Here is a 25,818-nt window from a genome sequence, read left to right on the forward strand (position 1 = left end):
AGAAAAGTTGCAGAGGTAGTGTAGAGAACTCATGATCTTCCTTACCAGTTTTCCTGTTGTTATCCTACCCTGCAGACTCCACTGCATGAGAAAGAAGCATTGATGCATTGCTGCTAACTAAAATGGACGGTGTATTCAGATTTCCCAGTTTTCCCTGATGTCCTTAGTGTTACTCCAAGATCCCACTCAAGATGTCACATTGTGATTGGTTTTCATGTCTTCCCAGCAATCTGGTCTATGAAAATTTCAAACAGTTTCCTTTGCCTTAACAGCCTTATAGTATTAAGGAGCACTGCGTAGTTTTTTTTTTTTTTTCTTTTGTTTTTCCAGAATATCTCTCAATTTCATTTTGTGTGATGGTTTTCTTATGATTAGACTGGAGTTACTATTTGGGGCAGAAAGACCATGAACATGAGGCATCTCTGTCATCCCATTATCAAGGGTACATGCTATTTTTATGATGCTAACCTAGATCATTTGGCTAATGTGGGATTTTCCAAGTTTCTCCACAGTAAAGGTACATCTCTCCCTTTTATGCTTTCCTCATGGAAGTAGTCATTATGGCCTGCTGAGTGTGTGTCTGGGACATTAAGTGTTAGAAATGAATTTGGGATATTTGGGTGTTATGACAGAGATGACACAACTCAAAAGTCAATAGGCAAGGCAAAAATTTGCTTCTGCAGAAGGATGTACCACAGAGAGTCCAATTAGCAAACACATCAAGCAGGAAGTCTGCTCAGTTTTTATCTCTAACGCAAGTCTGCTCCTCATTTTGATGGATGGGTTTTGGTTTACAATCTTCATGATTGGCTAATTTGAAAAGGGGACACATAGGATAAGGAGGACCTTGAGGCAGGGAGAACAAGAAAGTTTCATCTTTAAGCAAGCAGTTTGAGATTGATAAAGAGCTCTTTGGCCACAAGAACCTTGGAAGGTCAAGCAGCATTTCACAAAGCATGCAGGCAGCAATTCCGGGAGGTTACCTGGCATCCACACAATGACAGTTATATTATATAGTAACTCCTGTGACAGAAAAGACCTGACTTTAGCTGACTTGCACATTAAGTTTCACCTGTTTTTTGTTTGTTTGTTTTGTTTGAGACAGAGTCTCTCTATTTGTGCCAGGCTAGTCCTCAAACTCAACATCCTCCCACTTCAGCCTTCCAAGTGCTGAGATGTGGCGCCATCCGCAGCTAAATTCCACTTCTTAAAGACATAAAGTTTCTACATAAATTATTTGGAAGTTTCCTGTATGAGGATTTGTCTCTTCTCTCCAATTATTTATTCCATCATTTTATTACATCTGTGTGGATTCATGGAGTGATTTTCTGGCAGTAGAGGGATTTGAACTCAGGACTACATGGTTGCTAGGCTATTGCTCTACCACTTGAACTATAACTCTGGTCCTTTTGCTTGTTATTTTATTTTCCAGAGAAGTTCTCAGATCATAATCCTCCAACTTCTTCCTCTTAAGTAGCTGGGATTATAAGTGTGTGCCACATTGATTCATGGATTATAAAAATTCTTTGAATTATGCTTCAGTATTATGTAATTTATTTTATTGTCCAAGTCACTCCAACTTTGGCATTTAGGAGGTCTTTTAAGTGGGCTTGCTTTTCTCTTTGGCACTCTTGTCCTTGTGTTTGATGAACACTGGTTTACTTTTCAGCACAACAAGATGATCCAGGATTAGTTTCTGTATTCAATGTCTTATCTCTAACTGGAGTCTGCCATTTTCCCTTTGTTAGAAAAACCAATATCTAGGCACTATGGGTAAATAAAAAACATTTTATTGAGTAAAATTAACAGATTCCTCAGAATCAAAGGAAAAACATAATAATAAGATAGTTATTAAAAAAAGGTAATTTTTCTCTAAGATGAAAAAGTATCCTACTCATTTACAAATTAAGAATACTTAAAATTGGATATAATTTAAGTTTTAGGGGTTGTTATTATACAAATAACTATTTGGAAATTTTATACTAAAAACATCCATTGCATTGACAGATTACTTGTAAATCTATTGAGAGTTCTTTACTTCATGTCACAAGGGGAAATAGAATATTATGTTTCTTAGTGATTTTGGTGGTAGTTATAAATGTTGATACATTTGTCAAAATTCTTCTAACTACACACTTTCAAAAGGTTGGATTATATTGCAGGTAAGTTCTCCACCAGCCCAATTTTTTGTGAAAGGATTTTTTTGAGATAGGATCTTATGAACTGTTTGCCTGGGCTGGCTTTGAATCACAATCCTCTTGGTCTCTGCCTCCTGAGTAGCTAGGATTACAAGCATGAGCCACTGGCACCCATCAGTATTTGATTTTATTATGTTTTTCTCAACTCAATAATTAAGTGCAGTTTATGATGTTTTCCTGTAAGACTGATTTGTTTTTAAAATAATGCATCTCAAGATTTCTTAAGAACAATAGAATTAAAGTGTTACACTATAAAATGGATTTGAAAGTTAAAGCCAGAACAAACTTTTCAATAAGAATGACATTCAAAAAATCAGTGCCACATGGGACATTGGAGTGAACTTTCTAGACTCGTAGCAGTGTACACATTTTTTGCTGGCATGTTGTGGAATATATCAACCCCTTAAAATTTTTGCTATGATGCCTGACTTTAAGTTCATTGTCTTATGGGAGAGAGAAACTGCAAGAATATGGTCCAGGATTTTAAATTTCCATAACTTTATATTACCTTTGTCTCCTGAATGTATGATTTGTAAGGGCATGAAATTGTAATGAGCATTGGGGTTATCAATACTACAGGTGAATATCTGGCAATTCAATTAGTACAAACTGTGTTCTGTCACTTGTTAAATTTTCCTGAGAAATCTCACATTGAGAAAAGAACTCAAGAGTTTGTTTTCCATAATGGTTTTCTATTTCTACATTTCTTAGGTAAGAATCAGCATTAAACTAGTTTGTAGGAAAACCTTTAATACTTCTGATTTTTTTAATCTAAATAAATGGACTAGAAACTATGAGTAAATTTAGCAATTAAAAATAGCAACTAACCTCAATTACCCAGTGCATTTATTTTTCTTCCTCCTTTAGTGGATTACAAATAATGTTCAATTTTTATCTAAATTTCTCCTGTAAACTTTTATTTTCTTTATTCAGTACTGCAATTAGAACTGAAGACCTTGCTTTCGCTAGGCAGGCACTTTTGTTCCACACTCCCAGTCCTTTCTGCTTTGGTTATTTTTCATATAGTGTCCCACGTTTATGACCTGGACCAACACACTCCTACTTATTCTTCCTCTGTAGCTGATGTGACAGGCACATGCCACCACATGCAGGTTTTATTGGTTGACATCACCAAACTGGTCCACTTTCTTCCTTGTCTCACCCAAGGCTAATAAATTCTTTCTCTTTAATCTCTCCAGAAAATTTTTCTGTCTTGTCATGTGTATGTATTTCAAAACCAAGATGAGAAATTTTTCAGTTTTGTTTGCTTATCTACTTAAGGGGAAGAATTCATCTGAGAAAATGGGCTAAGAAAATAATTGGTTTCTTCTGTTGCAACCTATTATCAGTAACTTTTTCTTCTTTTTAGTAAGTTAATGATGAACTTCTAACTTATGTCTTTTTTAAAATCTATCTCTTATTTAAGAAATTTTTATTATGATTTAAAGAATTAATATAACATTAGCAACATCCTAATCATACTCTTATATTTGTATAAACATTTTTTGCTTAGCAGTGTTTAAGAAAAATAGTAAGATGTCAGGGGTTATGAATATTGGAATGTTAAATTAGTGTTTGTTCAATTTGTAATTGTGTTTCAATGACAGACGTGGTCTGTATAACAAAAAAAGTTAGGTGCAATAACTTAAATCTCTATACAAGCACAAAAAATGATACATGTTTCAAATTCATCTGAAAGTCATTGAAATAGTCATATTATAAATCATTATAGCTATACTTTAATTTTCCAAGAAAAGACAGAAATATTAGTTGCACAAAAATAATACTGAGTATCACTGCAACTCAAGAAGTTGCCATATGTTTTTTGAACTGCACTTAAAACGTACATGGAGAATAACTTCCCAGATAACTATTCATTTCTACATATGGAATGATTTATTATTTAATCATAATTTGAATTTTTATCTGTCCACACTTATTTATTCATTTTATTTTAACAAAAAGAATGAGATTCTTAGTTTGAAATAATGGGAATGACTACAAAAAGTTTCCCTTTGATTGCAGTTTTTAAAATGCAGTTTTGGTTCCTTTGCAGAGTGCGGACATGAGCCCAGCAAGCAGCACCACTTCACTTCCTGTAAGTCCTCTGACAGAAGAGCCAGTGCCTTTCAAGGTAAAAAAAAATTTAAAAAGGAATTTTAAAAAATACTTTTAGTTTTACAAATCCTTTACGTAGTTTATGCAAAGATGGTGAGGTGAACTGCTTTAATCGCTACGGATCTGATTTCAAATGTTACAATCATTTTCTTTTTGTCTGATTGTCATTCTACTGCTTGTAAAAGTCTGAAATGCTTTTAATTTGCCTTACGTGTACAACATGGGACTTTATTGTAGGAGTATAGGTCACATAAATTAGAGAGTCAAATCTTTTGCTTTTATGAAGGATAGAGTCATCAATAATGTTTTCATTCACAACACTATCTCACTAATATTTAATGGTGTAATCATTAACAAATAAGAGCCAACATCAAGAACTGAAATGTGGACTCATTCTCCCAAACACATTATATTTCATAAATAGTTAAGTAAATTTGCAAGTCAGTATTTAAGTGGTATGACTAGTATTTCTTCAATTTGAAAAGCTTTATGTATTACAAAAAATAAGAGTCTTGCTTTACTATTTAAAATTAGTTGTCTCCCTTTAAGCCAAACCTGTGAATCAAGTATTTTATGTTTGTGCCATGGATGTTGGGATGTAATAAGGATTATTATAGAGGGTATCTTTAATAGTATTAACAAAAACTTAGAACATTGGGCTGATGTACTTAAATGCAATGGTTTCTGTATAATTTGGCTTAAAAACAAAGCAATACACCATTTCAAACTGATTATAACTTCATGATTGCTGCCTTTTGTCAGGAAATTGTTTTTTTTTTCCTTTTTCTTATAAGGATTATCTTTTTTAAGCCTTATATTGCTGTTTTCCAGTGCAATGACTGGGATGGGTTTCCTTAAAAATAGTATTTCTGTATTAGTGAAATGAAAATTACTAAAGGCAATCAAGTCCATTGAGTGGCTTTAGTTTTCTAGCTATGTTTATTTACTTATTGATATACAAAAATTACTGTTTTTAAGTTAACTTTAATTGCATTATTAATTGTATAAAGGTGACTTAGTACTTGTTTTTTAAAAGGTCATTTCTGTATCAAAAACTATTAAATACTGAACATTATTTTGATTACATCATTTATATAGAAGTAAGTAATTTGAAAACTGAGGCCACAATTCAATGCTTCAAAGTTTAATGTTATTTGAAATTTCTATTTTATGGTATGGAACAAAATTTATAGAAGAATTATATCACTAATAAGACTTTAATTCAATTCTCAAACTTCACCAGAAACCATTTTCCCTTTTTACTAAGTTGATAATGACTACCAGCCTTAAAAGCTGATGTATTTTTTAACAAAGGTTAAAAAAGGGTCAGATACATTCTTGAATCTGCCGATATAATGTTAATATAAAAATAATTATTCTTTTTAGATTCTTTGGTTCTAAGAAACTAATATTGTCTTTGAGTAAATGTGCATAAATGATTTTATAAGCAACTAAAACTTTCAAGTGCTTATAATGTGTAACATTGGCTTTCAATTGCCAATATGTGTATAGTCCCTTTTAATTTACTTCTTATGTGAGAATATTATTTATATTTTTTCTAAAATGTATCACTTATAAAGTCATCCTACTTATATTTAAATGTATCTAAAATTTAAAATTATGAAGCTTTTGCTTCTTTCAGTTATAATTTTTAAATTACCATTGTATAAATGTGTAATAGGATACTGATATGCTCTTTTATAAAATAAAATATTTATAAAACATTTCAGTAAGTACATTGGCAATATACTGCATTATAATTTCAAGAATCTGCTGAAAACTATTTAAGACACAGAGGACATTTAAGTTTTCTTATAACCATATAGCAAAAAATCTGAAATTGTAATTTCTATGTGACTATCATTTTATTTAAAATTATGATATTTGAATAACATGGCAACTAGAACAAAAATAAATTCTCTTGTTTTCTCTTTTCCCATGAATATAGTATGTCCTTTCATTTGATAATTATCCCTTATTTTCTGTGTTTGTCAAGTTTTTTTTGCCACAATGAAAATACCTGAAAAAGCTCAAAAGAAGAAAGTATTATTCTGGTTTATGATTTCAGGGGTTTCAGTCCATGGTCAAGTGGCTCCATTTTTCTGAGCAAATAATGAGGCAGGACATCACAGAGGAAGGACATGATGTAGCAGAGCTGCTCATGACTTGGAAGCCAGGAAGCAAAGAACAATAATTGGAGATGGCCAGGGCCAAGATTTAACTTTCAAAAACAGGCCACACCTTTCACAGTTCTATCACCTCCAGTAGAATATTGTAATTTTGAATCCATTAATGGATTAAACCACTTACTATCTAGTCATTCTTGCAAATACCCTCACAGATACACCAGAGATGTGTTTACTAATCTCTGAAGTGTAGTTCAATCCAATCAAATTGACAATCAAGATTAACCATTAGTTTCTTAAGATACAGTTATTCCAACTTAACCCCATCACCACCCACCCTAATATTGGAAGACCAAAGCCGAGCATCTGAAAGATAAGCATTGGTGGATAGTTGAGGGAATTGGTTTTCCTTTTCAGTTGGGAAGTAATAAGGTTAGGAAAAGAATGGTGTTCCTTCCATTTCTGTAGTCTGTTTTGGAAGTACTCCTCAAACTATTGGAGGAAGAGACCTTGTTTTGGCTTAAGTCTTTATCATGGTGAATTGCCTTCCTTTAAACATTATCTTTGAATGGTATTTAGATTAAATTGATTTCAACCTTACCATTTAAAATAAAGGCAAATATGATGTTTTTTAAAAAAACCTAATAATTACTGTCCCACTGATATGTGTATCATAGTTCTTTACATGAATGTTAGGAATGTTCTACAATAAAATCTATTAACTTAAATGTAGAAGAAAACTAGATGATATCTTCATGAGTATTTTAAGAAGTTGAAAGGTAGGTTAAACTGCAGAGATACAAGTGTTAAAGGTGACAAATTTTGTTTGGGATAAGCTGTTTCTTTTTCAGTAAGGCAGTGTTTCCTAAATTTATTAGTATTCACACCTATTATTCACATTAAATAAAACCAAATCAAAGCCTCACATACTGACTCACTTCTCCATTCTCCCATTTTATGATGGATTAAAAAATCCATCCAGTCTTACCTTATGTAACTGGAATAAATGGGCACTCTGCTTCATTTTCAAATAGAACTGATTGGCCAGAAATGAGTGGAATATTTATATGGAAAGTGCACGTGAGTAAGTTCCTGTTCACTGTAGTCATCACCATTCTATCTTGTATTCATATTGCGCTATGAGCGCACATTCAGTACACCGCTATGGACTATGATGCATATTTCAAAATCTGTTACATATAATACAGAAATATGATCACAGACTTCCAAGTTAGTTTGTTGCTGCTAAGAAATTTCTACAATTCTAACTTCTAATAATTTTGTATACTATTTTTATAGAGACATATTTGGCAAATTTATAACCTGTTTTTAATAGCATGCTCTGCATTATATCAAGTATAAGCAAATATGAGCTGACACATGCCCTAGTTTTACATGGGTTGGAAAAATGTGATATCATATATCTGTAATATAATAACAAAAGCTCAAGATCATCCATTTAAATAAAACTTTGCTGTGACAAAAAGGGAACAAGATTGCATAACCCTTGGACTTTTTTACAGCTTTCTTTAAAATAATGCTGACCAGTGTTGACCCTATCAATTTTGATGTGCTCATTCTACCATATTCTACTTTTCCTTCTACTATTCTCTCTTATTTCTTGCAACCATCTAATCACTTCCCAAGTGAACTACCTCCTCTCTCCCCATGTTACTCTCAGTAAGATGTTGCAGACCAGAGATGTCTTGGGGACACCAAATATTAGTGTGCTGTAATATGATGACCCTTTGAATGTTTTTGTACATATAGTTATTAGCAGTTTCAAACCATTCCTGAAACTAATGCTCTTGAAGCTAAAGCTGACTTGTTATTCCTAACACCTTTATAATAGTATCATGGGTCTTGATCTTTTTGCCAATCAAGTTGATCACATTTTTAAATTTATCCATACTTTAATGAAGTATGACTCCATTTTGGTCCTCTTTTCCTCCAGAAAGCAACTGTTCTTTGATTAGATATTTGGGAAAATCGTATTATTCTATTACACTGACTTACTCTGATCCTCTATTAAGTTCAATCAGAAAGAAACAAATGTAACTCTATCTTTCCTTAGACTTGTTACCTTTTTTATCCTATTGACTGCTGCCTCCTGTGATGATTGTGTTCCTGGAATGTCTCTTACTTTAGTATCCCAGCACCTAGAAGGTGCAGTGGAGTCAGCATCTCTGATGCACAGACAACATCATGGAAATTGACGCAGAGCAGTGCTTGACTTGCTCCTGGTTGTCCTCTCCATGTGAAATACAGGGTTCTCTTGATTCCTTTCCCTCATCCCCTGAAGTCACCTTTTTGCTTGAAGAAAGTTTCTTTCTCTAAAGATTTTCTCATGGATAACCCTTCCTTCCATAAACCAGCCAAAATACTGGGGGAAAAACATTTTCAATAAGCTTTTCCTTTTTTTTTTTAATTTTATTATTCATATGTGCATACAAGGCTTGGGTCATTTCTTAACAGTATTGCATCTGAAGATTCTTCTGCCCTGACACAAAACTAACTCTATGATACACAGAGCTTCCTTGTTTAAATAATGGGCAAAGGAGGGATGATGAAAGTAAATAAATAAATACATACATAAATAAATGTATCTCTCAACAATTGCTGAACTATCAGAAGAGAAACAGTGGTTCTATCTAGTTGAACATATAATCTAAACTCAGGACTTAGTAAAATACAGTAACTCACACAGTAGCTTGCTGTCAATTATGTAAAGTAAGCAGTGTGTTTAAAAAAACATTCTAGAAAACATTGAACATCATCATTTGGCTGGATTATACTTGTTTAGGAAATAAATTTCCTAAGTTTCTATAATAACCACTTATTTCTCTTATCAGAACAACATTTAATTTTAATAAATGAGAAAAGTGGATCAGGAGCATTAGAAGCAGGTTCAAATTAGAGACTGCCAGGTTCAAATCCCAGTTCTGCCAGTTTTCTGCTGTGTGATCTTGAGCCAGTTATTTTGTGTCTCAATTTCTTCATTTATAAAATAAGAACAACCATAGCACTTCTTCATTAGGTTCTTAAAAATTTGGCTAAACAAGTCAATAAGTGAAAGTGCCTATGAGAACATATAATATGCTAATATATAAATATTAATAATTTAAATTTTTTTATTTTATCAATTTTACATTTACTTATATGTATATACATTATTTGGGCTGCCTTCTGCTCCCTGCCCTCTCCTCCCTGCCCTCTCTATATTTTTTATAGAGGCAAGATACCTAAACTTAAAGCAAGAAAGTTCCCATATTATAAATAATATGAAGCAGAAGTCTTTTTAATCCCCTTTTGTATTTCATTTTCAAGTAGGAAAGGAGAAATGCACTTTAAACAAATCTTTTACTTACTTTAATGGAGATTAAGATTCATTTCTACAAGTCATATTATTTATTTTAGGCTCTCAGATATTCTATTGAGCTCATATATCAGATTACTTTTATGAAATTGAAAAGTTTATTAATTGTTGTGGAAAAAAGTAAATATAATGAATTCATCTTGAGAGAAAACTGATAAATGTAATAGAGCATTATTTTGAAAAAGTACATAGCTTCTATTATAATAAGGGTAGGCACATGGAATCTTATTATCAGGGATATACTGTAGTAAATTTTCTTTAATTCTTCAACCACCCACAGTAAGATTTACAGGTTGCCACCTGAAAGCATGTCTTCTGCTGAAAGAACATTATTCGATCTCTATAGAATTCTAGGGATAATCCACTCTAAATAAGTCATTGCTTTTTTACTCCTTTATATGTTATCACAACAATGCAGTGAAGAGTTTCAACTTATTTTTTCTAACAATGTCATAATGGAAAGAGCATCTTTGGAGGCACTAGGAAAATGGGGACCAAATTGTGGCATGATTTTCACAGTATCATCTGTTGTGTACCCTGCACAGATTTAGGATTGTGTGTAAGAGTGAGAGAGATTTTATTATTTTTTTCATTTATTGGATTTAGTGGTCTTGATTAATATTGGAAATCACTTTTTACCAATAGGAAGAACCATAGGAAGAACCCACTGTGATATATTTCTGTATTTATTGTCTCTGTCAGTGATTTATTAATGAACCCATTCATTGATTAATTAGCATGCATTTGATAATATTCTAAGACATTCATGCATCACTGTAAACAACACAGACTAAATCCCTGTTTTCCTAGTGTATGAGTTCTGGTGAAAAAAATAAATGACAAGAAAGTGAATATATAAGATGTGAAGCATGATAAATGCTATGGGATGTATAGATTGGGAATACAGAAAATGACAGTGGATTGTGTTGCCATATGATCAAAGAAGGCACTCTCTGTTTATGGGACATCTTATCAGAAACTATGACAAAAAAGTGGTCATTAAAAACCAGTATATACATACAGAAGCTCAGGTTCTATGGGAAGAGGTCTAAAAACAGCACATGCAAAACTGTGGGGCAAAAAGAATGGTTGGCATTTTAGATTTAACATTGCAAATGAGTACAGTGAATGAAGGGTCAAGTAATGAGAGATTAGGTCAGAGAGGAACTTTATCAGGAAAAGTCTTATAGGCAATGTTACAGACTCAAGTTCATGTTTTACAGGTGATAGAACCCCACTGAAATGTTTTGAGCAAAAGAATGGCAATTGGACTTCACTACAAGTATTTGGATTTTGTGTAGATACAACAAAGGTGACATGGTAGAAGAGAGGAGTCAAGGCTCCTGTGAGTTAGAGATTATGATGACTTCAACAGGAGTGGTAAAGGTTGAGTGGGTAAGAAGTAGTTGAATGTTGAATACATTTTGAATGTTAACTCTGCAGGATTTGTTAACAGATCAGGTTTAGGTATCTTAAAAGAACAAAGCCAGCATGATTCTTGATAGTAATGTTCTCTACATTTTACTTTTGTGGGGGGGGGATGAGGTACTATACTGGGATTTGAATTTAGTGCCTTGCACTTGCCAGGTAAGTGCTCTGCTACATGAGCCATACCTCCAATCCTCTTTGTTTTAGGTTATTTTTTAGATAGGGTCATGCAGTTTTGACAGTCTGAACTATGGCCCAGGTAAATATGCCTCCCCCTTGTAGTTGAGATCACAGACACACATTGCTATGCTCTGCTTGTTTGTTGAAATGGGATTTTGATTTATTTTTTACCTGGCATAACTTCAAACCAAAATTCATCCAATCTCCACCTTCAGAGTAGCTGGGATTACAGGCAAACACTGCTATGTCTAGCCTCTCTATATTTTTTCTTTTCATTTCATCAATTATCTTTTTCACAATGCAAATTAAGTAAATATCATCATATAGAGATTGATTAAGATTTGTTTATCTGGTTGGTTTATTTTTTTCATGGTTGTGATCCAGAGAGACTAAATGTGAAGTGGTGGATGATGTTGGTTTTACTAGTGCTAATATTCAATCCTAAATTAATCCTTATCTCTGATAATCTATTTGGTCTTCCAAATAACAGAAAAATGTTATTTAGGTAAATCTAGAAGTAACAGAATTTGAGGTAGTTTTTGACAGGTCAATAATTATGGACAAGAAATATAATTCACTGGTATTCATTGGAAGAAGTAAGCAAACAAAAATAAAATCCTTGAAGGACTAGATGATGAATTTTCAATGTAAGAACACACTATGCTTTTACTTATTTTAAGAAATTGATTTATATTATTGTCTTAGTCCATCTCCTGGTGCTATAACAGAATATCACATATTGGTTAAATTACAAACAATAAAAGTTTATTTAGGTCACAGATCTGGACTGTCAAGAGCATGGTGCCAGCATCTACCGAGTTGCTACTTTTCTGTCTCATAACATGGCCAGTGGGGAAGCAGGCACACATGAGACAGAAAGAGAAAATAGGACTAAATTCATCCTTATTAAGCAGGAATTTACTTGTGCAATAACTAACCCACTCCCATGAAAGCAGCATCAGTGTATTAGTCCATTAAGTGCTCATTACTTAATCACCATTTAACTGCTCAATAGCAGTTAAATTTCAACATTAGTTTTGGAGGGAACATTCAGATCATAGCGGTTATGAAAATAATTTTAAATAAATCTGGCATCAATATGGTTCCCTCATGGGAATACATTTTAAGAAGGGCTTATTTCCTACAACATGCACATTTTTAAGCAATTACTTTTTATCAGTTAAAAAATAAAATAGTAATTTCACTTATGAATTTCTATGTAATAAAATGGTTCAAAATTTACCAGTCTACCAGGATAATTTTTGTTGTTTGTGATATAAATGTTGACTGACCACATATGGACAGATTTTGATTGAGGTATTAAAGTAAATGCAGTCAGATGGAGACTGAGGATACAGCCATTTGACAACTGAAATGAGGTAGACGTTGACAATGGTCCTTTTATTCACAAGACTAGTACCTGGGCTATAGGACTAGAACTCCTTGAAGCTTGTGGGTACCTCTCCCTCTCCCCTCCCTTCCACTTGTCCTCTCCATGGACATGCTTCAGTCTTACAGCATGGTGGTTTGAGAGTAATTACTTGGTAGCTGACTTCCTCTAGAGTTAAGTGCTCCAAGGGAAAAATAAAAGGGAAAGTAGAAGCCTCTAGGCCAATAAGGGAGAGGTCCAGAAATACACAGATTCACTCCTCATCTTTTCTTTGGGATAAACTGTTATTATATGTGTTGATGGTCACCAAGACCACATCTTCAGAGATTTGTAAGAAGACTCAAAGAACTCCATACAGACCACACATACTTTTCTACAAGCAATAAAAATAGCATCTTCTATGTGATGCTTCTTCTCCATAAAGCCTATTAGAAACTCAGCAGTGACTTATTTCATGGTGGCCACATAAAACACAGCTCAGCAAGCACTAAAATTCCTAATTCCCAGAAAGAAGTCAGGTGCTCAACATAAAGCATATTGTTTATACAGGCAATTTGGAACAGTGACCCACTCTTATCAGTTATGGAAAACTTTTTATGTAGGATGTTGTTTATCAGTCAAGTTCTTTAGACACAAGTGAACAATCAACCATGTAAGAAGGATGTTCTAAGGATAGCATACGTTTGTTTCTTCTTATTCTCTCAAGGTAAATTTATAACTAACAGTGTATCTATTATTTGACCTTTACAGATAGCATGATATTTGTATAGTGATCACTCATATAATAAAAAATGAGAATTCTGTATCCTAGTAAGATAAGTAAAAAAAATTATATAAATTAAAACCAAAATCAATTTTATTTAATTTGTGTTCAAAGATATGCAATATCTCTCAGACATAGTGGATTTCAGGTGGGAAATTCTTACTGGGAAAAATAAATCATTTCTTGTTGCTTGCTAGCTTCACATTGCTATCCGAATTATTCTTACATACTATCAAAATAATTTCAGACAGGTATAAACAAGATAAGAATTAGTTCACATTAACATACGCTAAAAATAATGGCATGCCCCCTCCATCTTATTTCCAACTCACACATTTTTTTCCTTATTTGAATCTTAGTGAGTTTGTTCATCATGGTCCAGCTTGATGCCTTATATTTTTTTCCTTTTTCTGAGTTCTCTAAGTGGTACAAGTAGAAAATTTCTTTGTAAATGGTTTATTTTAGCATGCTTGAAGACATTGTGCTTTATTCTGTCTGGTTATTCTAACCAAGAAGCACCTTTGACAAGTATAATGAATGCCATTTCTGAACATCTGCTAAAATATGATCTTAAAAATTATAATTCAAGGATTCACTTTCCATATCACTGAACTGAATGAAATCACAGAAATACATGGATGCATAGATTCAAATTACATTCCATAATGGACTAAAGCAAGCATTTTGTAGTATATTTTTTAATAGGATAGTGGGATTTAAGTACAAAAGATGGGAACATACATTTTTGAGGAATAAGTTTTATTGATCTATTGCAATACATGGTGATCAAAGTTAATTATAATGTATTGTGTTCAAAAAGAATGGACTTTTCACATTCTCATCACAATAACATGATAAGTTAATGACATGATGGATATGTTAATTACCTTAATTGAATCTTTCTATAATGGGTACAAGGATCAAAATAACACACTGCACTTTGTAAATACACCAATTTTTGTCAGTTGAAAAAATAAATTTAAAAAATAGTGAATATAAAGAAAAATAAAGATTTCTATACTTTGAACATTAGAGATTTTCTTTCTTTTATTATTGTCGTGCCAGGTAGGGATACATTGTAATATTTACAAAGGTTCTTACAATGTATCAAATATATCATACTTACTGATATGCAAAGGATAGGATGTGAAACCACTGCTAGAAAAATCCTACAGTCAATAAAGGGTTTGGAAATTTGGGAAATAAATAAAAGCTATGTATTCTTTGAAATAAAAATAACTTTAAGAAAAAGAATCATATAATAAACATATAATAACACACTCTTGGTCTGAAACATTTGTTCTCCGTACCAACAAGATGCCAGGGCAGTTTTGTTCTGAGACAAACCATTACAGTCAACAAGTACACATTCGGCTGGTACTCTGTTCTACAGTATCTGTTGCTCCCAAGAGAAAGCTTGATATAAGCTAATAGGACAGGTGACGGTCACTGCTGTGCACACCAATATTAGTAAGATCTTTTAACATCAAAGGCAGAATCAGATATTCAAATTGGCTTGGGATGATCACTTATGTTTTTGCACATAATAACATCATTATCAGTGATAAAGCAACTGATCTGTGTACCACATCCATGTTAATTCTTTATTTAGTTCATTTCATATGAACTCTAAATCACATTCATTCTTTGTTGTTCTTTATACAGTCTCGATTACTTCAGAATTACATGTAACTATGAAATATACTGAATGTGAAGCATACTGCAATATTTTTAAAGTAAGAATTTAGGAAAAAAGATAAAATTAAAGATTATGACTTATATTAACATGCTTATTTGAGGTGGACCATGACTATAAGATGCTATCAAACTCAGCAAGAGTTTAATGCTCCTGCAAATGAGTTCTACCTTTTACATCTTGGAATTGTCTAAAAAATTACAAATGAATGTTAGAAACTGAAACATATCAATATATATTCCATAGACTGAAAGTTTATGTCCTTCCAATATTAAAATGTCAAAATCTTTAAGCCTAATATAACAATATTAGGAAGTAGGAAGTTGGGGAGGTGATTAGGTCATAATTGCAAAGACCTAATGAATAGTATTAGTTCCCATTTAAAAGACCTTAGGGAATGGTCTTTTACCACCTGAGTATTCAGAGAGATTTCCATATATGAATAGAAAGGAGGGTGATAGGCTGGAATTCTGGGGTGGTGAGGGTCGTTCTTCTGCGCTTAGATTGAAATCAAAGGCAGAAACTCGAATCAGAGAAGTTTTAATTACAGAGATGCGAAAGGAAAGGTGCATGGGCGCATGCAGCAGGACCTGGAAACCGGTGGTCCAGCAAGTTGGGTTGGACATCAGGTTTTATAGTTTTGTTTAGTTTTTTTTTGCCAGTGGGAGGAGTATGTTTCGAAAACAGCACGATGATTTTGGCGCGAACAGGTGTTTCTTGGGAAGGAGGGAGGGCGCTTTTTCCCCTGTCTAATCGCCATCTTTGGGGAACAGGAGGACCTCCTGCACTCTGTCCTTCAAGGCAGCAACAAAAACATGGAACCTGCCAGCACCTTGATCTTAGACTTTCAGCCTTCAGAACTGTGAAATGAACATTTCTGTTGCTTAGAAACCACCCGGTCTGTGGTGCTTTCTCCTAGCAGCCAGAACAAATTAAGACTGCATTTTAAACTGTAAGATAAAATGTGCAAGGAATTGAGTGCAACTAATTCTACCATTTGTGAAATAATTTAGAAATGGCTATACTTTCTTTGATAATGATACAATCTTAAAAATATGAGACCTTTTAATGTCTTGGGTTGATGTTGGGGGTGGAGACAGGCTCAAGAGCAGAAGAAAGGTAGATGAGCATGGTTAAAGTACAATGAGTGCATGTGTGAAAATATCGCCATCAATCCCGTCAATTTGTACAGTTAATATGTGTTAATAATTACACTAAAAAGTTTAAAGAGAATATCAGACCTAAAATGTTTGAAGGGCTTCCATTCTTTTTACTGTACTATATGAAAATATAAAGTAACCAGGCTGACAGATGCAGTAAAATTAGTAAAATAAGAAAGTACTCTTTTCAAGTTGTTGCATGTATTATGCAACTACAGTTTCCTCACTGTTCATACCACATATAAGCAATTTGGGCGATATCATTATTTATAGTAATTTTCCTAAGTAAAGTGGGATTTTGATGGCAGAAATTAAAGGTTGGATAATAATCATGAAAAAATCAAAGTATTCTTACCAATAATAAAGAAGTTCTTAATAGTGCAGGAAAATAATGACCATCATATATTCCAAACAGGAGAAAGAAAGATAAATGTGTTTTGGCAGAAATTTCTCTCTTTCTGGTTAGTAGCTGATACATACATAGCACAGAAAATGAAAGGATATATTAGACTATAGTCAACATCCGAATGGCCATAATTTTAAAGACAGCTGCAAGTTGAATACTCTGAATAAATACTGATGTCAGACTCTCAGTTAAGGAAATTTTCTGTTTTCTTTGGAAGTTTTGAATTATATTATCAGCAGTGAATGTTTTGTACCTGGCATGTCCTCTTTTTGTCAGGTCTTTTAGTTAGTAAATCTGATGGGAGGACATCTGTTAGGATAGGTGACGAACACTGATGTGGATGTGGCAAGCTAAACCATTTATATTGAAATTATGTTGCATATACTTCTGAAGAATAAAGGTACATTTAGAATAGTCAGGTCCTGCCTACCAAAAATAATTTAGCAGCAGTATTTGAGCCTGAAAGTTTCTAAAAAGCTGAGCAGAATTGTGAAAGCATAATTAATGGTAGGGAATTTAAGCTCACTTTTCTCCCTTAAGTGTCTTTGCGAGAGATGTAGCCTATGGCAACAGAACAAGTAAAATGATGGAGAAGTGCCAGTTGCTACAGCCTGAGAAAGTAAGATTGGTCATAAATTCTAGGAACAACAACCACAAGAATAAAGGTAATAGGGTCTATTCTCTTTTTCTCAATAGCCTTTTTTTCTCCTCTTTCTCTTTCCTTCTTTTTCCCATAAGCCTTAGTGAGATTAGTTTTGCTATTGCCATTTGTCAACATTTCTGTTATCTGAGTGACTTGGGTGTTATTGAGAACATTTAATGAGGTCTTATTGTGTGTAAGACCTTATGTAAAAGAATGGGAAGTTATTCTGAAAGTAGAAAGCTATAGAGAATCATAGTGCTGTTTATATTTGAGCATGGCCCAGAGAAGTGTGATATTTCAATGGGATGGGATTCAGGTATTTCAGTTTCTCAGCTAAGGGAGAAGTAAGATCAAAAGCCTCAAGTTAGATCCTGAAGACATAGAAGTTATAAACATTTAATCATGTGTGAAGATCTTCATACATGATTAAGGAAGAGATGTTGGTATAAAGCACACTATATACTTTTATAAAGAATTTATAGTCTCTTCTAAAGGAAGTGAGGCACAAGACACAAACAAGAGTTGAACACTGGTAAGATGTAACATGATGAAAAATTTTTACTTACTGAGGATGAGTGCCACAGAATGGATTCTGAACTTTGTCTGAATTCATCAGTTATTAAAATGTTAAATGGCATGGATCAACGAAAAATTATAAGAAATATGAGTAATTTGTAATGTATAGTATTATTTATTAACTATGTCTGCAATGCTTCAAATAAAATAAAACTTCCTATAATCATATTAAAATATAAGTTTACCGATGATCTAAGCTGTCATGCATGTACAAGAAAAGATTCATATATTTATAATTATCTGGCTTTCGTACCTTAGAAAGTTGTTAGTGTATTTGTTACACTAAAACAAATTTGTTAGTTTCACTTTACTGTTGTTACAAATTACCACAAATTTATCAGCTTTAAACAATGCATATTTACTGTTTTACACTATCCAACAAGCCGGAAGTCATGTTTTGGCATGACTGTGTTCCTTCTGGAGGCTCTGGGGAATGATCTATCACTTGTCTTTTTCAGTTTCTACAAGTTGCATGTACTACTGTACTCCTAAGCTTCTTCCATCTTCAAAACCAGCAATGGCACATCAAGTTTTTTCATGCTCTGTCACTGTGATTGTAACTCTTCTTCTTACCTCTTTCGCATTTAAGGACCTTTGTGATTTCACTGGGTCCACCCAGACAGTCCAAGAAAATTTTGCTGTTTTAACCAATTACCCTAGTTTCATCTATATCTTTCTTTCTCCTTTGGTCTGGCCATCTTTGGAGGAGAAAGGCAACATTCTGCCCACCACAGTCAACAATATCACACGTGGAAAATTGGGAATTTTATTACTGACCAAGTAATTTTTGTTCTGTTTATAAATATGGTGCTAGTTATTCAACTATTTGGAGGGCTGGGTGCAGTCACTCACACCCTATAAGCTTATTTTGCATAATAATGTCTCACTAATTTTTTTTTGCTCAAGTTGGCTTCAAACCAACATCCTCTCACCTCGGCCTCCCGCAGATATCTGGGTTTTAGGCATAAGCTACTATTCCCGTCCTGAGAAAGAAAATTTATATTCAATTTTTTTAAAAAAGTTTTCAGAATTAATCTATGTTGAGACAAAGCTGAATACTGGACGTGGTTGTAAGACACAATAAATGGTAAATATTTAATTTTAAGTGGGTATTGGTAAAATATAAGTGCCTTTATCTGCTTAGCTTGGCATGACCAAATGTCAGTTAGCATTATGAACTTAATTTTATTTTTTTTTCTTTCCTTGTCACACAGACACCTTTCATTAAGAGATCTACCTAAAGAATTGTCTCTTCTTTGAAATGTGTCTGAACAGAGCACTGTGGATTAGGAAAGTATTAGCTTTTATTAGTAATCATGTATGCATTATGGGAAAAATGCTTAAACTAACTTGTTTTAATTCTCTTTCCTTTAAAACATGCAAAGACTTAAGGAAAACTTCAGTGAAGTTCTGCACCATTTGGTGCACAGACTCAGAGGTGTAGCTATAGATTCACATGTTACTCTAAAATTGTCTCTAAGAGACATGCATGCATAAAGAAATTCTTTAAACAGCATGGTTTAATATCTTTACTTTATAGTCTTATAAGTTATTTTTAAGACTATAGTCAAATACAGAATGAGATTAATTAATGTTCTCAAAATTCAGTTCTTCGATGTATTCATGTTGTATAATTAGGTTATTATGTGATAAAAACAGTTTAAATGGTAACAGCTCCCTGTAAAATGTCTTCATACTTATTCAGATTTAAGTTACCTGTTGACTTCAGTAAGTAATTATAATTTTGTCCTAACACTATGTAACATATGGTATTTACATTCTTCTCAATATCTCCTTGAGGGAATAAAAAGTATACAGAAAAATCAAAATAAATAGTGATTTAAAGAACCAAGGAAAACTATCTGCAATGATTAGTGATAATTAACAGAATTTAAGTAGTTGTTAAAGCATTTGAATTTTTCTTATTGAATTATTGATTTATAAGTTTATATTTTCAATTGTTTGGTGTTGTTATCTTACATAATATGTTCATTTCAAGTAATCTATTTTTAAAAATTGAGACATACATTTTATCTTCATAGGTTTCATTTTAAGCTATGTGTTCCTCTTTCTAAATAGCAGCCTTATTTCATATCTATATTTATATTTTAGACTTCAGTGTATTAAGGCAGGAAACAAATGATTTTTTAAAATTGAAAGAGATAAGAGTCAAAGTTCTTTTAAAACATTAGAAATTATATTCCATTCAAAATTCTAGTACATTTAGTTGTAATTTTAAAATGCAGCCAAATGCTTGTTCAGAAATGATCTGTTAAGAGCATTGCTTATGCTAAACCCAGAGCCTCTTTAAGCACATGGTTTATCTCAAAGCTGGCTATTGTACAAGTGTTAATTTATTGCACAATTCCAATGAACTCATTCATGTATGCTTTTCTCAGGAAAACTTCACAACCCTACTAGTAAGACTAGGTATAGTAAGTCAAACTTTCCACAAGAAACTGAGATTAGAGACTTTAATGTGTCCAGTATGCCTCTAGTGTCAGAACTTTGCTTAAAATCCAAGGTAAATGAGCAATAGATTATCCCACAGAAACAGAAGCATTAACCACACCGAGTAAGCACTATGTGCTATTAGGGAAGAAGCCTGGTCATGAGTTTCAAAATCCATCTGGCTCTGACATGTAGAAGAGATATCTTGGACAGATTAACTAAGACACTAAAAAAAAGACTTCCTTGGTAGCTAACTTCAATTTAAAAAATTACTTTGATGCATTTTATTCCAAAAAATTATCCCTAATACTATAGAAAAGTTGTTTGTAATTTTGTGGATAAGAGTTGAATATAGAGACACAAGTTATATTCATAAAAATCTTTACAAAGTTATAACAAACTACTGAAATGGTGTTTGGCATGGGGGAAGAAAGTAAAAAAATAAACACTTCATTTTAAGTTTTAATAAAATGGTTTACTTTGTTCCTTAATTCTTGAGAATATAATGCATGAAAATAATTTAACTACCAAGAAAGTCATCTTTCAGTGTCTCAGTTTCTAAGATCTCTGCAAATTTATGTTTTCTGACTTTATGTAACATGTCTGATTATTACTGACAGTTTTGTGCCAAATAACCTTTAATTTCAATTTTAAATGCTTGTGACATACAGTCATATTAATTTTCTTACTATTTTTTTCTAAGACTTGAAAAGATGTGAAAATTATGTTCCTCATTCTTGTTATGTCAAATTGTGAACAGCTAAAGTACAAGAAGCACACACATTCTTTCTGTTCTCTATAAAATCTAGCAAAGTGCCTTGCATATTCTGGATTTCATTAAGCACTTACTGAAGGAAAGTACTCAAGTTTCTTTAAGTACTTTTTAAAAGTATACCAAAACATTAGGCAAAAATGATGAAATAAGGAGCACAGAGAGTGCTTATATGTATTTTTTTCCTCTGATATGAATTTATGAAAATTCATAAAATTGATTTATGAAAATTCAGATTTAACTCAGACTAAAACTAAGTATTTTCAGGGTAACATTTGTTTCTGTATCATAAAAAAAAAACTTATGTTATTCTACGTAAGGACATTTACCAGGGCTTCTTATTATGTAGTCCTACTTTTAAAGTGAGGTGGGGTAAGAGGTGCTATCCAGGTGTTAGCTGGTTCTAGGTAGTGCTTCAGAATCCTGGTCACTTAATCCAGGCATCCAAGGTAGCAGACAACTGTTAGATTCCAAATAGGCAATGAGTCCATAACGCTAAGGGAACAAACACATTAGATCCACAGAAGCAAGGGACCAGTTGCTGGGGCTTGTCACTCAGTTTAACAGTGACAAGACAAGGCACAGAGCCCTTAAAGAGACTGTGCAGTTCTTCTTTTTAAGTCTTACTATTTCTTTTTTCATGTAAATGTGTTTCTACCTCTAAGTAGGCAAAGCTTAAGTGGGAAAGAGGACTACTGACCTCTATGAAAGTCTCTGTTTTAAAAACCAAGAACCAACTCTTTTGCTCCCATTGAAAAGAAAAAAGCTGTCATAGTTGTGTAGTCAAAATAATGGAAATGTAAAATAAAAATTATAAAACATTTTATCTTAGTTATGCTTAATAATTTAAAACATTATTTATATAATAAAAACGTTAGAGCTTTTGCAGTGGATTAAGGACCTTAATATCAGACTCAAAACTCTGAAGTCAGTACAAGAAAGAACAGGAAACACTCCAGAAGCCATAGGTATAGGCAAAGACTTCCTCAATAGAACTCCAGCAGCCCAGCAACTAAGAAAAAGAATGGACAAATGGGACTATATGAATTTAAAAAGCTTCTGCACAACAACAACAAAAAAGATCTCTAAACTGAAGAGACCACCCACAGAGTGGTAGAAAATATTCCCTGGCTATACATCAGATAAAGGACTGATAACCAGAATATACAGGGAGCTCAAAAAACTAAACTCCCCCCAAATCAGTGAACCAATCAATAAGTGGGCAACTGATCTAAGCAGAACTTCTTCAAAGGAAGAAATCCAGTGGCCAAGAAACACATGAAACAATGCTCACCATCCCTGGCCATAAAGGAAAGGCAAATCAAAACCACACTAAGATTCCACCTTACTCCTGTTAGAATAGCTACCATCAAAAACACCAGCAACTAAATATGATCTGCCATATGATCCAGCAATCCTACTCCTAGGGATATACCTGAAGGAATGCAACTTAGGTTATTCCAAAGACAACTGCACACCCATGTTTATTGCAGCACTATTCACAATAGCCAAGTTATGGAAACAGCCAAGGTGCTGTTAAGAAAATGTGGTATTTATACACAATGGAATTTTACTCAGCCACAAAGAGGAATGAAATTTTGTCATTCACAAGTAAATGGATGGAACTGGAGAACATTGTCTTAAGCGAAGTTAGCCAGGCTCAGAAGGCCAAAATCGTATTTTCTCCCTCATATGTGGACTTTAGACCTAAAACAAATGCAGTAATATTATTGGACATGGGTCACACGCTAAGGGGAGAACATGTACAGGAGGAAGAAGGAAACCTAAAACTTGAAAGTGTTTGATGTGCTCACGGTAGAGGAGTGAATAAAGTAATCTTAAACTGACAGACGCCACTATGGGAAGGTGACCTAGGAATCTCTCTGTATAGCTATCCTTATCTCAGCTAGCAGAAACGCTTTGTCTGTCTTATTCTCACTTATATCTTCTCTTCAACAAAATCAGAGAAGAGGGTAGAGCAGGTTCTGCCTGAAAGTGAGGAGGTGGTGGGGAAATGGAGGGCATGGGGGACAGGGGGCAGAGATGGCCAAAACAATAGATGCACATATGAATAAATGAATAAACAATAAAAAAACCTTAGAACTTTGTATTTTGGGGAAAATAAAGTGCTTACCATCCAATATACAAATATCAAATACATTGATAAGTTATAATTGATCATTTCTCCAAAATATGTATATATGGAAATATTACAAGGAAACTCCTTGTATAGCTATCTTTACCTTGAACAAGGAAAAATGCCATTTTTTTTCTTTTTTCTGTTTTAATTCCACAAAATTGGAGAACAGGAGGGTGGAACAGGTCATGCCCAGGGAGTGGGGAGGAGTTGGCACCAGTAGTAGGGGGGGAGGTGGCAAGGAAACGGAGTAGGAGGATGAATACAGTACAAAAAATATGTACACATGTATGCAAATGAAAAAAATCTCTGTGATGAATGTACTTGTTTTTTGATGGGAATTGCATCAAACTTATAGATTGCTTTTGGTAGTATAGCCATTTTTACTATGTTGATTCTACCAATCCATGAGCACAGGAGATCTTTCCACCATCTGTAGTATTCTTCACTTTCTTTCTTTAGTGGTTTGTAATTTTCCTTTTAGAGATCATTCACTTCCTTTGTTAAGTTTATCTCTAGGTATTTGATTTTTTTTTATGCTATTTGTAAATGGAGTCTTTTTCTTATATTCTTTTTCAATCTATTCATTGTTGGTATATAGAAAGGCTACTGATTTTTGTAAGATGATTTTGTATCCTGCTAGCTATTTTACTGAAGCTGTTTATGGTGTCTAGGAGTTTTGGGTGGAGTTTTTTTGGCTCTTTTAGGTATAAGATCATGTCATCTGTGAATAGGGAGACTTTGACTTCTTCCTTACTTATTTGTATTCCTTTTATTTCTTCATCCTATCTAATTGCTCTGGCTAGGAATTCCAAGATAGTGTTGAATAAGAGTGAAGAGAGTGGACATCCTTGTCTCATTCCTGACTTTAGAGGAAATGGTTTCAGTTTTTCCCCACTAAGTATGATGCTGGCTATAGGTTTGTCATATATAGCCTTTATTATGTTGAGATACATTCCTTTTATTCTTAGTTTCATCAGAACTTTTATCATGGATGGATGTTGAATTATTTCAAAGACTTTTTCTTCATCTATTGAGATGATCAAGTGTTTTTTGTCATTGTTTCTGTTAATATGCTATATTACATTTAATTATTTTACATATGTTGAACCACCCCTGCATCCCTGGGTTGTAGCTGACTTGATCATGGTGTGTGGTCTTTTTAACATGCTGTTGAATTTGGTTTAAAGTGACTTTATTTTATGAATAAAACGGAGGATTAAGAAGGAAATTAAATCATGTCTATGTTGATCAGCTTTCCATGGTTCTGAGAACTCTCTGAGAAAATCAAAGGTTTCTGTCCATATTCATTTGGTCCCATTGCTTTTGGGTCTGTGATATGGAAGAACATCATTGCAGGGAGTGTGTGGTGGGGCAAAGTTTCTTACTTCATTGTGACTACAAAGAAAATAGAGATAGATATATAGGTAGACAGATGAGAAAGAGAGAGAACCTGTCCCAATATCCCCTTCAAGGGCATACCACCAGTGACCTAATTTCTTTCTACTAGGCCCCACCTCTTAAAAACTTCTACCACTTTCCAAAAGAACCACAGGATGGCAACCAAACTTTTAGCATGAGGGTTATTGGGGGAACATTTAAAATCCAAACCTAGCAATCTCAGAAGAGAAGTATCAGAATAGTGATGTGCCAGAAAATGTTTTAAAATTACCCCCTTGAAAAGGACACAAATTGACCCTTAGCATTTCCCAACTTCTGTGGTGTTATTGCAACAAGCTATGGGGCATGGATTTAAGAAAATATGAGCACAATCAGCTTTTGAACACTGGTACAGGGCAGCCCCAGCAGCTGTGTCAGGGTGAACTGGAAAAATTGATCTGGTAGAGTACCCCAGAGTGGTTTTTGTGGTATGACACTCATCAGTCTTCAACATTTCCAACTCATCTTCTGTGCCGCTTGTCCTTTATCTGCCTTTTGTCCTCTGCTATTGCCTAACTTCTCTCAGCTTTCCTTTGCCTATAGCTGGTAACATCTGCTTAAGGGTGACCTCACACTGTACTATCATGTCATGTCTTCTGTTTACTGGTGTCTGTATGCTTTTCTGCTACCTCATGTCTACTGTCTAGTCTCTCCACGTACTATCATGTCATGTCTTCTGTTTACTGGTGTCTGTATGCTTTTCTGCTACCTCATGTCTACTGTCTAGTCTCTCCACACATTGGGGATAGTTGATATTCAAACTTGAGAGAAATTCTTATTGAAGTGGCAAGTTATTATCTGGAGTAAAATGCCAAGGTTAGTACTTTTGTTAATCGTCTCTTCTTAGGCTGTTGCCAGGAAGCTTTGGGGCTAAGCTGCTCTCATTCTCACATCCACTCAGCCATGGTTGGCATCATAGAATTACCTGATGTGATACAACCGACAATGAAGCAGCATC

At 33.7% G+C, this 25,818-nt stretch overlaps 1 protein-coding gene across 10 annotated transcripts in view; it reads left to right on the forward strand.

Annotated features, from left to right (window-relative positions):
- Nucleotides 1-25,818, forward strand: part of Ccser1 (coiled-coil serine rich protein 1) — a 1,264,311-nt gene that overhangs the window by 498,399 nt on the left and 740,094 nt on the right. For all 10 annotated transcript variants that reach the window (XR_012435621.1, XM_074041363.1, XM_074041362.1 and 7 more), the window contains one exon: nucleotides 4,255-4,332. Coding sequence is in view for 9 of the 10 variants with exons in the window: in XM_074041363.1 (XP_073897464.1) it covers nucleotides 4,255-4,332 (78 nt within the window). In the remaining variant the exon portion in view is untranslated. The remainder of the gene's footprint in view (nucleotides 1-4,254; nucleotides 4,333-25,818) is intronic.

The sequence above is a fragment of the Castor canadensis genome, chromosome 9, assembly GCF_047511655.1.
Source record: "Castor canadensis chromosome 9, mCasCan1.hap1v2, whole genome shotgun sequence".
Classification (NCBI taxonomy): Eukaryota; Metazoa; Chordata; class Mammalia; order Rodentia; family Castoridae; genus Castor; species Castor canadensis.